Genomic DNA, 15,074 nt, shown 5'->3' with positions numbered 1-15,074 from the left:
AGAATTACTGTAGAAGGTAGAATTAGTGTAGAATGTAGAATTAGTGTAGAATGTAGAACTAGTGTAGAATTACTGTAGAATGTTGAATTAGTGTAGGATGTAGAATTAATGTAGAATTAGTGTAGAATGTAGAACTAGTGTAGAATTACTGTAGAATGTTGAATTAGTGTAGAATGTAGAATTACTGTAGAATTAGTGTAGAATGTAGAATTACTGTATAATGTAGATTTAGTGTAGAATGTAGAATTAGTGTAGAATTAGTGTAGAATGTAGAATTACTGTAGAATTAGTGTAGAATGTAGAATTAGTGTAGAATGTAGAATTGGTGTAAGATGTAGAATTAGTGTAGAATGTAGAATTAGTGTAGAATTACTGTAGAATGTAGAATTAGTGTAGAATTTAGAATTAGTGTAGAATGTAGAATTAGTGTAGAATGTAGAACTAGTGTAGAATTACTGTAGAATGTAGAATTAGTGTAGAATGTAGAATTACTGTAGAATTAGTGTAGAATGTAGAACTAGTGTAGAATTACTGTAGAATGTTGAATTAGTGTAGAATGTAGAATTACTGTAGAATTAGTGTAGAATGTAGAATTACTGTATAATGTAGATTTAGTGTAGAATGTAGAATTAGTGTAGAATGTAGAATTAGTGTAGAATGTAGAATTAGTGTAGAATGTAGAATTAGTGTAGGATGTAGAATTAGCATCAGCTCTGTGGTCAGAGTGCTGGAAGCTGCCTCAGGGTCACTCATCCAGACCGGGGAGAAGAGGTGAGCTCCACCAATAAGTAGATAAGATGGAGGTTTTATGAGCAGGTCCGTTCCACGTCCCCGACCCACCAGAGTATGATTCTAATGGTATGAAGCCAAAGTAGTGTTGCCTCTCACAGGGTTTCTCTCTCTGCAACTAAAATAACAGCTTCAGAGTAGCGTGTAGTATCTGCGCACGTGTCAGTGGTGTGAACGCAGCATGAGACACGGTGAACGACATCTTGGAATTGATGAAGGCAAAAGTTTGATATTTTCTGCCCCTGACATTTGTTGTGGAGGAAGCATGAAGTAGTGAGTTGGTACCACATTCTATCCGGCTCCACTTACGCACCACTAAGCTCTTATGTGGTCCTATGTTACGTTTTATGCACATTCAGCACATTAACTTCTATTTCTTTAATATTGATTTCCTAAAGTAGTAAAGTCAGCCGACACCAGATCGGACCGGTCCATCGCTCTCATGGAGGCTTGGACGGACAATTGCACTTCTTCATATTGTATAGAATTTACTTTCTATTCTGAACACCATTGCTAAAAGTGTCTCCCACATGAAGACATTGATTTTCACACACTCACTGATGAGTGAATGAGAAAAGTCCCGTTCTTTACTCAGCGTGTGTTGGATAATAGTCTGAGAGAGGCGACTGTTCAGGATTACATTCATAGAACTTTATTTATTATTTCCACCACAGACGATACAGAAATGTTGCGCGACAATAACAGCAACAAAGAGGTTTGAATCAGAAATGACAACATGTAGAGGAAATGTAGTGAACATTTTAGTAAAAAGCCTAAAGAAAATCCCAGCGTGTGAGGATCCACACACAGGAAGCGTGAGAGCTCGTCCAATGAGGTCAGTGCAGAATGAATGAATGAATAACAGCTGAGCGTGACGCTCTGGTTATTTCTAATGTGGATGTCCTGGTAGTGCCGAGCATGTTACAACTGTCTCATTACACAGGAAATGTCCCATCATGCATTGCAATTCCAGCAACTAACACGCAACACTTGGTCCATGTTCGTCTCTGGGACGGTCGCTCTTCATACAAAGCGAGTCCCACGCGGCGCCAGGAGGCCTCACGTCAGGGAGAGCAGCTTGATGTCGTAGCACCCGTCCACCTGGAGACACGAAACAGCCCTCGAGTCTCTATGCAAGACTACACACATATGTATATATATTAATAAATGAGGCTATAGGAGGAGCAGGCGGTCACACTCACATCATACCGTCCGATGGAGGCGCTGGTCTGGTTGCTCTGCATCACCTCGGTCAGAGCCCACATCTGCTGGAGGCTGGATGACACAGTCTGGGGGTCCGGGAGGCCCTGGGAGACCCACAGGAAGTACCAAACATGTGTATTACTGTTCACTATTTACTGCTGCAGATTGACAACAGCAGAGTCCACCCACCTCACATATCCAATCCAACTTATTTCAGACAATACGACAATGATTATCAACTGACCACACACACACACACACACACACCTCCAGGTCCGGGTGCTGGTCGCCCAGCGTCAGGTCAGACAGCCAATCAGAAACCTCCTTCTCTGGGTTCTGGGGGTTTAAATGGCTCACAGTCAAAGGTTATAGTCACAGATGGAGGAAGCTTCCCTTTGGTCCCCTGCTGGCTGAATGAAGACGACACCACCTGCTCTCCCCGTCTGACTCCACCTGCACCACTGGACGTGTGTCAGTCAATGTGCTTGTGTTACTTCTATGAGCGTTGCTGTTCTGATACGTCAGCTTTGCCATTTGGTCATCAGATCATTTGCTTCTGGAGTTCTTCAGCTTAAGTGGGAACGCAGGTTTAACTGACACAGTAGGACCTACAGGCAGCTGACCCCTGAACAAGCCTCCCCCCAAATGAAACCATTTATGTAAAATACTTCTAAAGGTTGTGAGTACTCGTTCTTCTCAGTTATCAAACAAGAGATGAAGCCAGAACTGACCGGCGGCACCTGGGGGAATATTTGGATCTGCTCCAGGCTGAAGGTGAGCCAGGCCGAGGACGGCTGTCTCAGGATCAGTCTCACCGAGGTCACATGATCTGGCTCCACCTGCATCTGGTCACACGGCGTCAAGGTTCTGAATCATGAGGAGCAGCTCGTGCACAGAAGCAGTGTCACATACAATGAGGACGGGAGAAGCGACTCACAATCAGTCTTAGTCTGCATACAAATGAGCTCGAGACCAACAGCAACACAACAAGGGGATTAAACACTGTAGAGCAACTCTGACCATCACCTCACATTCACACACGTCTTCATCACTCGGACCCGTCAGACAGGACCAATCACAGCCTGTCTTTGGCCCGCTCACAACTCACATTGAAATACATTCAGGGCTGTCGAGGGAAAATATACTCATGTTATCATCATTTCACGGGTGTTGTGTAGGTAGAGAAATATTTCTATATCAGGTAGATGAGTTAACGAGGGTGCACAGATGTGGAAAGACAGGAGTGATCGTGACACTAAGGAGGTGTAGAGACAGCAGTGGGACAAAGGTCTCATGAGACAGAACAGGAGGGACAGAGAGTTAGGAAATAGTTAAAGCTGCGAATAAATTAATCCACAACAGGAGGGATGTGTAAACTCTAGAAGAGGTGGAGCTCGTCCTGAAGCGTCCCCTCTTTATGGTCTGTTTGACCATTTGAGTCATTTCCTCATAGACGTCTATGGGAGCAGAGGAGTCGCCCCCTGCTGGTCACTACAGAGAACGCAGCTTTGAGACGTGATCTGTTTGTTCTAGAAACACAGGTTTGCCGTTTGTTGTCCCAAACAGACCCACCTCCCTACCTGCGCCCTGTGGACGGAGCAGTAGTCCTGGGAGCCCCCCTCGGTGTGGGGGTTGTCCATCAGCGGCAGGTCCCTCAGGGCCGTGCTCCACTTGGCGGGGGCCTCGTGCCCGGGGCTCCTCCTCAGCAGGCGGACGGTCACGTAGGCCGTGTAGTAGTTCTTAAAGGTGATTTCCTGAATCTGAAACAGCCGAAACGAAAGAAACGCCATAACTGCCACGTCATCTTTGTGCGCCACTCGTTCATGTGGACTGTGCAGCATGTTTGAGTCATGATGATCCAGTGTGGAACCAGAACACGCAACCAGCCTCGTTTCCTGCTGTCTCTGAGTCCCTCGGCTTTAAACTAACCAGGACTAAAGTCAACACCTCCAAATGTCTCAAGTGTCAACATGTATGTAGAAAATGGTACTTTGACGGTTGATTTTAGCAAAGAGAATGAAACTGAGGTATTTTGTGTAGCGAGTCGCTGCTGTAACGCACGAACACTTCGAGCTTCGTGTTATTGTGTCACACGACGACGTGTCCTCTGCGACGCGTCAAATGGACCACGGGACAGATTCTGTCTCCTCACGCGCGTCTCGGCGGGGCGGGGCTTACGTCCACGGGCTTTCCGAGGGGGAGACAGACATCCAGCACGCACACACCGGAGTGCGCCGCGTCCGCGTCCCCGATGTGCAGGTAGACCGGCGGCTTGATGCTGCAGCTGGCGGGCCTCCTGTCCTCCGCGCTCATCCTCGGGACACAAGGGGGGGGTCACGCACACATTAGGTGTCTGTCTCTGTCTCTCTGTCTCTCTCTGCTAGCACCATGGACAGCGACTCTCGCGGACAGCTAGCACGCGTTAGCACGCCAGCTAGCAGAGAGGGGCTGACGGAGGAATGAATGCACGCGGCGCGTGACGTCACGTGACGCGGCGTGGATTCGGGACTCACCTCTTCGTGGGGGGGGAGCGAGGTCACGGGACGCCGTCACGGGACGCCGAGGAGAAAAGCTGGACGGAAATGTTCGAAGTCGCATATGTGGACACGCTAAAGGCGCGCCGTCACTTCCGGTCTGTAACCAAGGAGACGGGGGCGTCTTAAAGGGACAGTAGCGTCTTTGTAAAACTGTCGCTATGCTGCTGCTTCCTGTTCGATCGGGCGAACGCCGCCAGTGTTTCGCGTGTGTGAGCGCGATGCTCCGTCCTCCACCAGAGAGGAGAATGAACAAACGGCTTCCTGTGGTTCCAAACAGATGAGCTTGTTACAATAATTACATTATTAATACGGTTTATGTATGTGTGTGTTTCCTTTGCGATGCCTCCCTGCAGAGGGCAGAGTTACTCTACGCCTCAGACCTCCATCCCGGCCAGTGAGGCCTCTACCCCCCCATTCCATCTCCAAACCTCTTCACGACAGCGTCTCGTCCCTGCAGGTGAATGGATAAAGGAGAGACGTGTGCCCCCCCCCCCCCATGGGCACCAGAATGAGATTCAGGTCTAAACGACGGCTTCGCCACAAATCAGGTGTTATTTATAAGGAAATCCCTGTAAAACTGAAACAAGGTTTCCTGGAAGGCTTCATATCAGTTCTGAACAAGACAGATTGCCTCCACATGCACGGGAGAATATTGTATCTGGTGGATTGGTAAATAAGCCCGAAGATAAGAGCATTTCACATCCATCACAGCAGTAAACCTCAACCTGCTTAGAGGACGAGCTACAAGAGAAGGAAATGATTCCTGCAAAAACAGCCGACCCAGAAGCAGCTTCCACAAGGAGCTCTTTCTGTTTACGTGGGTAGCTTATAGTGTGGCTGCAATAACCAGTCCTCATCAACGCATTATATTTCATTATACGTTATAGATTACTGTTGACTGGCATTGACAGCACTGTGAACTGAATCAAGCCAGAATCCAACCAGCAGCAAACCTCCTGTTTCTTTGGTATTGTTTCTTGTTTTAGTTCCCAGGACTCTCTGGAAAGACCGACTTCCTCCTCTTCACTTTAATTACATGCTTTTGGCACAAAGCACGAGAGCACATTATCATCATCAAAGCAAAACAGCAAATATTAAATATCCATTTCAAATCGCTGTGATGTTCAAACAGCAGAAGGGACCCGGCCGGTGCGTCTTGGTTCATTTCCTTTAATGCTCACATTTCAAATGTATGTTTGTGGGCAGAGAAGTGCTGCTCTGCACCTGCCACTCACTCCGTCCGCCTCGCGTCCACAGCAGCAGCAGCCTCTCTGCTGGAGACACAGTGGCATACATTCATCCATTGTGTTCATTGGGTTTGAAGCAGGGGAAGAAGGTCTCCAAAGCCCACAGATCAGCCGGCGTAGGAAGCTGGCACCGCGGCTCCCCTTTTCTCCCAGATGGTCCGTGCAAGCGAGCATGTAGCTGCAGGGGCTCAGGGGAGGCAGGGGGGGAGACAGACAGGGACAAAGACAGAGACACTCACACGTCTCCTTGAAGCAATGTCCACTGAGACCCATGTACCCTGTGAACACTGTCTTCCTTCTCCTTGTCTTCCATCTCATCCCTCCTTTCCTCTTCCAGCCAGTTGCCCGCGCCATCTGTCTGGTTTCTCCACGATAAGACCAACCAGGAACATATCCCCCCGTGGTGGGTGCTGTCCTTCTCTGAACCTGGACCCCCCCTCTGGGTAAAGCACGTCTGTGACAGGGGGCATCTTACATAAGACGCTTCTGAGGTGGCGTGTAACTGACAGATGCCCGCTGCCCTGACCTTTGAGCAGAGAATGACCTTGAGAGAATGAAAGGGAGCGGACGGGGGGGCACAAGCACACGCGTGTTATGAAAGCTACCTGGAATGATTGAGCGGTTTGAGGCTGAAAAGGCTCCGAGCTGAAGAGCTGTCGGGTCCTTGTTTGCTTTTATTCTGAAGGAGTCGAAGGGAAAACATTTAGTGAAGAACCGAAACACGATGATGAAATCAAAGGGAAACACGCAGAAGAAATAACAATCACATATTTGGGAGGTTTGGGATGTCCATTCTTTTTAGAGTGCAAAGGAAAAAACAGAAATTAGAGTCAGCGCAGGCAAAAAGATCTTTGGGCTTTTCTGCCAATCACAGCTCACATAAAAATGCCTCTTTGAGAATTGAAACATAGAACATTAATTCCCAAATGCGTTTGCAAGTAATGAACTGGGATGTTTCCTCGTGGTATAAAAACAGATTAATATGATCAGAACATAAACAGCGGGACGGCAGCGGGGAGGCGAAGGGTTAACAGAGCGGAACGGAACCCGACTGGTGGATTCTTCGGCGTGGATGACGGACTCATACGACACGGTCGACACGCAGCAGATGAAAATAATCAGGACAAAAACGATGTTTCATGCATGCAGCTGAATTACCCTGGAACCCCGGCGTGATGTAGGTCAGCCGGCTTCAAGGGAACCGCGGAGCTACGGAGGCCTGGAAGCAGATGTTCTGCCTCAGACTCTTAAAGACCTCTAACGCCACCGTGCACACACACACACACACACACACACACACACACACACACCAGCAGCGCAGTGAAGATGAAGTGAAGGAAAAAGGATTAGATCAGATAAGGGAAACCGTGGGTCCCCCCAGCGGAAAAAGGGGAGTAAAGTGACAAATATCCACGGCTGCACAGACCCTGATTGTTTGCTTTGCACCCTGAGCTCCTCAGACAAACACCGGTGGAATCCCTACCCGACCTTTCCAGGGAGCCTGAGCAGAGACAGAAGACGCGTGCAGGTCTACACGCAGACATACCTGCAGGCTTTGTGGACACACGTGGTCCGGAGGTCTCAGGTCTGCTGTAATCAGGGTCCAGCTCCTTATTATTGGCTCATTTATTGTGTGTGGTGGTGTGTGTGCACGTTGTCTTCTGAAGGTACCTGGTCGTGACGGGTGATGACATTACTTTGCATTCAGATCATTTCTTCATTTGTTGGAGATAAATGTGCAGAAGAAGGAAGCAGCAGGTTTCTACCAGGATATAATTGTATGTTTCAAGATTTGCGTGATTATACCCTGAAAGGAAAATGTTTGGCACCCGAAAATCCTTTTAAGGCGACACGGAGCGCGCTGTTACGTACTATCTGATCTAGATAAGAGGACAAACAAACAGTTATCAGCAGGAACTGCTGCAGCTTCATCCGCAGCTCAGGCGCTGAGGTGTTGACGGAGAGGTTTACTGCTTGTGGCGGAGCGGAGAGGACGTGGACCCGTCACGTTCCTGTCATGTGTGTCACAGCACAGCACAAGTCCCGGGTTCCCCTCCGGAGGTCAGCGAGCGCACAAGGCTGTGGTGGTCTTGAGCTCAGCGAGTCCACCTTGTCAGACCTTCTCTGCTATCGGTTCTGTCATTTCTCCAACCAGATGGATACTTTGTCTTTTCTCAGGTGTTTCTGTGAAAAAGGGAAAAGGCGACTGTGTCTCACACCGACTTGTCTTCTGAGACTTTAGTGGTCAGATGAGTCCGATCAGAGAGAAGCTGTTTCCCACCCGAGATGCTTCCGAGCGACGCGTGTGATCCCACCGTGTTGGATGGTAGAAAGGTGCTTAGAGACATGCTTTGCTCACACAGTTCATTTCCCACGATTTCCTGTGAATTTCAAAGTAAATTACTTTTTATTTTGTTAACTAAAAACTTTAATTGAGATACAACTAAATGAATAAATGTTGTGTTTTCAACTCAGCAGCTTCGTTCGATGTCGTGTCCTCATGGTGTCTTCATGGTGTCCTCATGGTGTCCTCATGGTGTCTTCATGGTGTCCTCATGGTGTCTTCATGGTGTCTTCATGGTGTCCTCATGGTGTCTTCATGGTGTCCTCATGGTGTCCACATGGTGTCTTCATGGTGTCCTCATGGTGTCTTCATGGTGTCCTCATGGTGTCTTCATGGTGTCTTCATGGTGTCCTCATGGTGTCTTCATGGTGTCTTCATGATGTCCTCATGGTGTCCTCATGGTGTCCACATGGTGTCCTCATGGTGTCCTCATGGTGTCCTCATGGTGTCTTCATGGTGTCCTCATGGTGTCCACACCTCACAGCCCAATGATCTGGTCTCTGAGATCACCGACTGGTAGAAAAAAGACAAATTAAAAGTGTTTCCTGATTTCATCCAGTCACACGACCTGCTGTTTTTGAACTGGGAGTGAACCAGTACAAAAAGCCAAGGAATGGGACTGTGGCTCTGTTATTTGTTTCAGTCTGTGGTGTGAGCTTTGCATTGTGCGTTCCTCAGTTAGACGCAGACGTCCCCTGTTCATCATCACAAGAAGTTCAAGTTCAAACAAAAAGGAATTCACCAACCCGCCTCCTCACCTTCATTTCATACAGTATGAAGTCAGTGAAGAGCATCTCCACCACACACACATCAAGAGGATGTTCATGTTGATGCCTCCATCTCTGCCCTCAACCTCCCAGCTCCATAGATGGATTAAATTCACAGCATGTTACATGTTTTATAGGTTCCCCTTCTGGCAAATGTATCATCTTGGTGTTTTTCTCAACAAAGTCTGGCTCGACGTTTTGACAACTGCTTCGTCTTAATCATACGGTGAAGAATGCGAGCAGCTTTTGGAGGGAAAACATCGACAGGAAGAGAAAACTGTGAAGGATTTGGGTCGAAACAAAAAGACGGCATCCGGAGAGATGGAGGGAGAGAAAGAGATTGGTGGCGTCGTCGAAGAAGAAGAGGAATGATCTTGGGATCTTTCGAGGCGCACAAACCCACCGGCGCCAACACCTGCAGAGTTCTATTTCCATGCATTTGTTATCAGCCCCGTGTTTTATACTCGGGTCCCGTAAATCACAGTCGCAGGCCTCTCCGCTCCTTTACAGCAAAGACAGACGACGGCAAAGGAGCTGAGTTATTAAAAGCTGAGGTGTCAGCGCTGAATAAGAGATTGAGAAGAACTCGTTCTGTGAGTGTGTGGAAAGGACTGCGCGGCGTGTAAACACAGTAGATGGATGCAGACAGTTTGTTTTCACCCGAGCCGCTTTCCCGAATGCTCCGCGGGACGGAAGTTTAAAAGATTTACACGCCGACAGTGTCGCTGAGAAGGTGAACCCAACTTCCCGGGACTGATTCTTTCACCTGCTTTGTTCTGCGGAAGATCAGAAAGAAACAGACGGCATTTGGAGCTTCCGTCCGACTGGAGGCCTTCGCCATCGTGACAAAGTTTCTAACCAGCAGTAAAAACGAGTTCGTTGAATAACAGCGAGATGTGGTTTCCATGTGCGATGTTTGTTGCTTCCTGTCCGTTTATTTCCATCTTCCTCCACCCGTCACGTTTACTCCTGGTGCTCCTCGTCTCTCTCCTCCTCGTCCCTTCTGTCTAATGGATTCACTCCAACACTTTCAAAGGTCACAGATTACAGCGGTCTGCTGCGTTCTGGGCCCCTGTTTGTCCATTATGTGTGAGTGTGTGTGTGTGTGTGTGTGTGTGACGAATTTCCATCTTTGGCTCATTTGAATGAGTTTTTAATTATCTGCCCTAAACAGGCTTCCCAGAGATTGAGGGTAACACCTGGAGGATGAGGGACAAACACAGACTTACATCGTCCAATGGAGGACCTGCTTTAATGTCTCAATGCGGTTAAATTCATTCCAGAGTACTGAAGGTTTCGGTTCCCGTCTCGCTCAGATCCTTCGGCACCGTTAAACTCTGAGATCTCAGCTCCCACCTTCAGGGACTCTGTGACCCCCAAGAGGGATCAAAGGTTTGGATGGTCCACGCGCTACAGCGGCCTACTGGTCTGACAGGAGCAGGACAAGCACCGAGACATGGGGGGAGGAGCTTGTCATCACGGACAGTGAGGGAGGAGCTTGTCATCACAGACAGTGAGGGAGGAGCTTGTCATTACGGACAGTGAGGGAGGAGCTTGTCATTACGGACAGTGAGGGAGGAGCTTGTCATCACGGACAGTGAGGGAGGAGCTTGTCATCACGAACATTGAGGGAGGAGCTTGTCATCACGGACAGTGAGGGAGGAGCTTGTCATTACGGACAGTGAGGGAGGAGCTTGTCATCACGGACAGTGAGGGAGGAGCTTGTCATTACGGACAGTGAGGGAGGAGCTTGTCATCACGGACAGTGAGGGAGGAGCTTGTCATTACGGACAGTGAGGGAGGAGCTTGTCATCACGGACAGTGAGGGAGGAGCTTGTCATTACGGACAGTGAGGGAGGAGCTTGTCATCACGGACAGTGAGGGAGGAGCTTGTCATTACGGACAGTGAGGGAGGAGCTTGTCATCACGGACAGTGAGGGAGGAGCTTGTCATTACGGACAGTGAGGGAGGAGCTTGTCATCACAGACAGTGAGGGAGGAGCTTGTCATTACGGACAGTGAGGGAGGAGCTTGTCATTACGGACAGTGAGGGAGGAGGGGCCTGAAACGACCAAACAGGTGAGTTACAGAAAACACAAACCACACATGATGGACACACAGCTTGGATGTAACTCCTGTCTGAATGTTTGGAAACACTGTTTTCGGGAGGGGTGGGGGGGGTGTGGAAGTATCGTGTGAGCAAACCTCCACTTTGTTTGCATCACAGGTTTCCTGTAAATAACATTAAATATGCACAAAGTAAGTAATGTGCTTATCAAATATGTTCTCAGTAGAATATTTTTCCATTTATTTCTTTTATACGTTTTGAATTTCTCGAACAGACACGCAAAACTGTGCAGGGAAATAACTTTGCTAACTGCTGCTTCACCTTGTTACATTCCTGAAAGTCACCGACTGACTGCGTGTGTGTGTGTGTGTGTGTGTGTGTGTGTGTGTGTGTAGTCCAGGGATGCATTTCAGTCAGGTTTTCTGTTTTTCACCTTTAAGAACACACTATCTCTTTTACTCGGACACACACACACACACACACACACACACACACACACACACACACACACACACACCCATGGTCTCGTTTTCCATGATAACGTCTCTCGGCCTGCTGCTGCAGCGCTGGAAGACGTCCGTCTCCGGCTCATTTTCTCTCCGCTGTGCTGATGGTTCGGGGTTATTAACTTTTTTTTAACCCCTTTCAGAAGGAGGCGGACGGCGGCGAATGGGAGATTGTCGACCTTATTTTCTCGGCTGTGGGACCCGGGGGATTAGCGGCGGGGGGGCGGGGGAGCTGGTAATGAGTCATGCGGTCTGTTGATGAGTCAGCATTTTGGGTCCAAGTCAACCGTCTTTAAAAAAAAGATTTTGGTTGAAATTAGTTCTTTGTTGAACACAAGCTGGAGACATTTAAACAACGTGTCCTGTGATGCAAAAAGGTTTGGTTAGTCAGAAGCATTTGTGTGTCTAAAAACTGCAATGTGGACATAAAAACGTGTATTTGACCTTATTTGTGTGTAATTAAGGCTGGCCTAGAAAGATACACCATCCCAGTCACATTCTGCCCTTTATAAGACCATCATTGTCCCACCGGGTCACCAGAACCACACCACCATGTATCTTTACATCACAAATACGCAAAAACGGATCCTCAAAACGGGTATTCATTCATTCATTCGTCTATCTTGAAATCTTCCCCTGCAGTCCTTGTCCGTGGTGTGCCAGCTTACTCCAGATGTTTCTGGATATTGTGACTAATTAGACCGACAGTGGAGTGTTTTCAAAAGGCTCTCGATGTACTGAACGTCGTGTTTATCTCTCTTCTCTCTCCTTCCCGCTGTCACACATCTCCACAATAATTAGCTGGCTAATGAAGGACCTGCTGTCTCCCCCGAGGGCCTTCTCTCACCCTCACCCTCACCCACACACACTCAAATGACTGTGAGTGAGAGGGAGTCTCTGGTGAAGTCTGCTGCTTAACGACACCAAGGAGACGACACAGGAAGTGAAACCTCAGCTGTCCGTCATTCCTGCTGTCAAACAAACAGAGAGGTTATGTGCCGTTGACTTTCCTCGTCTTTGGTTGTTAGTCACTCGCTAGTTATGCAGGTCATCAGTCAGTCGCCATCGACCTCCTGACCTCCTCCTCCTCATGCAGGTTTATTGTTCATGATGGGTGCGAAACATTTCCCCTTTCAATATGACCTCTTGGGCTTCATAATACATAATCCAGCATGCTCGAAGGTTCCTAGGAGCCAGAGGTGGTTGGGGAGGTACAAGCGACGAGGGGCCCCCAGCAGGCCGCATGGGGCCAGATGAAGCAGCTCGGAGACACACGTTGGCTGATCCTGCTACCGAGTACTGACCAGGAAACGAGGAATGTCGTGTGTTGCGTCCGGCTTAAGCAGTGAATAAATCCGTAACCACAGGAAACAGAATCTGAAAGGCCTTTCAGGAGTCTTTCAGGAGCCTTTCAGGAGCCTTTCGGGTGTCTTTCGGGAGCCTTTCGGGGGCCTTTCGGGAGCCTTTTGAGAGCGTTTCGGGGCCTTTCAGGGGTCTTTCGAAAGCCTTTCGGGGGGTCTTCCGAGAGCGTTTCGGGAGCCTTTCGAGAGCCTTTCGAGACCGTTTCGGGGCCTTTCAGGCGTCTTTCGGGAGCCTTTCGGGGGCCTTCCATTCCATGGGGTGGGCTTGTGTCTGAGGCATCATAGTGACGCTACGTCGGCGCTCTGGACTCTTTCTCTGGTCACATCGCTGGTGAACTCGCTTGGTCGTAATCCTCCAACTCGTCCTTCTCAGAACTCTGCAGAGACACGAATTGAAACAAGCAGTGGGACTTCATGCGGGTGGAGAATCGGGGGATGATGCTGCAGTGTGCATCGCCCTGTCCCTCTCCCTCCCTCCCTTCCTTCCTTTATCTCCTCCTTTAGGAAGCCCTTTCCTCGCCTCCTCCCTCTCTGTTGATGTCCTGGTGTCTGAGTCTCATTACCTCCTCTCTTACACTCCGATACGCTGTCATCAATCATTGTTTGTTCTTCCATTCCCCAGTGTTCTCTCTCCCCCATCGCTTTCTTCCTCCCTCTCCGTCATCCTTGTCTTCCTCTTATTCATCTTCACCCTCCTTCCTTCACACCCTCCATCTGCCCTCGTCTTCAGCTCCGTCTTCCGTCGACCTCCCCGTCCCGTCCTTCTCCTCCTCCGCACCTCCTTCCCTCGCTTCGCTATTTCCTCTCTCACTTTTGGTCGTTCTTCCTTATTTCTCTCGGCTTCCCTCCTCGGCTGACCTTCTCCTTCATGCCCCGCCCCCACCAATATCACCCCCCCCCCCCCCCCCTTGATATCAACCCCCTCGCCCCCCCAGTATAAACCCCCCGGCCCCCTGATATCAACCCCCCGCCTCCGCCCTCTGTCCAACATCATCCGTTATTCGCGGGATAGAAAGATGGAAAAGCTGCGATCCAATCCTTATACCCCCCCCCCCCACCAGATGTGGAGGCGCAGCGGGAGAGAGGGGGGGGAGACAAACAGAGGGGGAGACATGGAGACGCAGAGTCCTCTGAGGGAGAGCTAATCTTTACTGCTTGTACATCCTCTGCAGTCAATAAGCTCTCTCTCCTGTCTTCTCTACCCCCCCACCCCCGCTATCTCCCCCCGTTATCTCCCCCACCCAGAGTCTTCCCCCAGGTCTTTGGTATTCTAGGCACAACCCAATCAGCAGGTGGAGCAATAGCTGTGCTGCTGCCACCTCCTGCCCCTTCTCTCCTTCTCCAGCCATCGACTCCCTATTGATGTGCCACATCGAGCAGGGGGGATGTTTGGGGGGGGGGGGTCTCTTTGTCTCTTTGTAGTCTCTCTGCAGCTTTCTTTGTAGTTTCTTACCTCTTTACGTAGTTGCATGTGTCCACATCTGTAAAGGCGTCTCAGGAACACATGTGACCACCTGTTCGTGTTCGTGAGGGACATGAAGACTCGTCCCCCTCGTTAGTTCTGTGTCTTTTTGTCCCATCCAGCTTCCTCCTTGTGTGGCGTGAAGGCGATGACAGGAGACAACTCCCAGGTGTTGGTCGGGTGTGCATGCGTGAGCCCCACACGCCTCCCAGAGAAGCTCCTCTGTCTCCGTTTGGGCGATCAATACTCCAAACGATCGATGTGTGGAATCATCTCAAACTTCAAACACTTTCTGACACCAAAATAAAGATCGGTGCCTTTTTTCTCAGCGACTTCTCGCGTTAAATCCATCACACGGACTTTGTGGAGCTTCACAGTGTCAATAATACGATGCACTCAGAGATGATCGTGGATGAGCCTCCTTGAGCATCAATCGGGCTTCTCTTTGACCAAAGAAAATGTCGTCAAATGACAGATGATGTTTGGATTTAGAAGCAGGTCCTCCCTCTCCTCCCCCTCCTCCCCCTCTGCTCACCTCCTCCCTCACATTTACAGCTTCTGTATTGCTTCTTTTCCTTTCATCAGCATCATTCAAAGTCTACTTTCGTAAACTGACTTCCTTCTAGGAGCATTTCTTCGGCCTGTAAAACCGTCCTATTGGTTTGAAAAAGACGCTGTGGACACGTGAATAAAGGCTCATGTGAGGACACGTGGGAACGGATGACGCTCCTTGATCCTCTAAAAATAACACGAGGTAATTACACATTCGAGTGCTCAGCGGCGAGCCGCCG

General features: G+C 49.2%; 1 protein-coding gene across 2 annotated transcripts; it reads right to left on the bottom strand.

Annotated features, from left to right (window-relative positions):
* Positions 1–1,425: 1,425 nt before the first annotated feature.
* nicn1 (nicolin 1) lies at positions 1,426–4,636 on the bottom strand. 2 transcript variants are annotated; one of them, XM_040204783.2, is made up of 7 exons: positions 4,506–4,636; positions 4,171–4,306; positions 3,573–3,752; positions 2,724–2,837; positions 2,260–2,328; positions 1,992–2,096; positions 1,426–1,890 (listed from the first exon to the last, which is right to left on the bottom strand). In XM_040204783.2, the coding sequence occupies exons 2-7, from the start codon at positions 4,303–4,305 to the stop codon at positions 1,849–1,851; spliced, it is 645 nt and encodes a 214-aa protein (XP_040060717.1). In that variant the 5' UTR covers position 4,306; positions 4,506–4,636; the 3' UTR covers positions 1,426–1,848. The 2 variants fall into 2 exon arrangements, with proteins under 2 accessions (XP_040060717.1, XP_077948780.1); XM_078092654.1 differs by lacking the exon at positions 4,506–4,636 and having other exon boundaries at positions 4,171–4,503.
* Positions 4,637–15,074: the final 10,438 nt, after the last annotated feature.

The sequence above is a fragment of the Gasterosteus aculeatus genome, chromosome 17 (genome assembly GCF_964276395.1).
Source record: "Gasterosteus aculeatus chromosome 17, fGasAcu3.hap1.1, whole genome shotgun sequence".
Classification (NCBI taxonomy): domain Eukaryota; kingdom Metazoa; phylum Chordata; class Actinopteri; order Perciformes; family Gasterosteidae; genus Gasterosteus; species Gasterosteus aculeatus.
The sequence above is the reverse complement of the archived record's forward strand: the minus strand, read 5'-3'. Positions and strand labels throughout refer to the sequence as shown.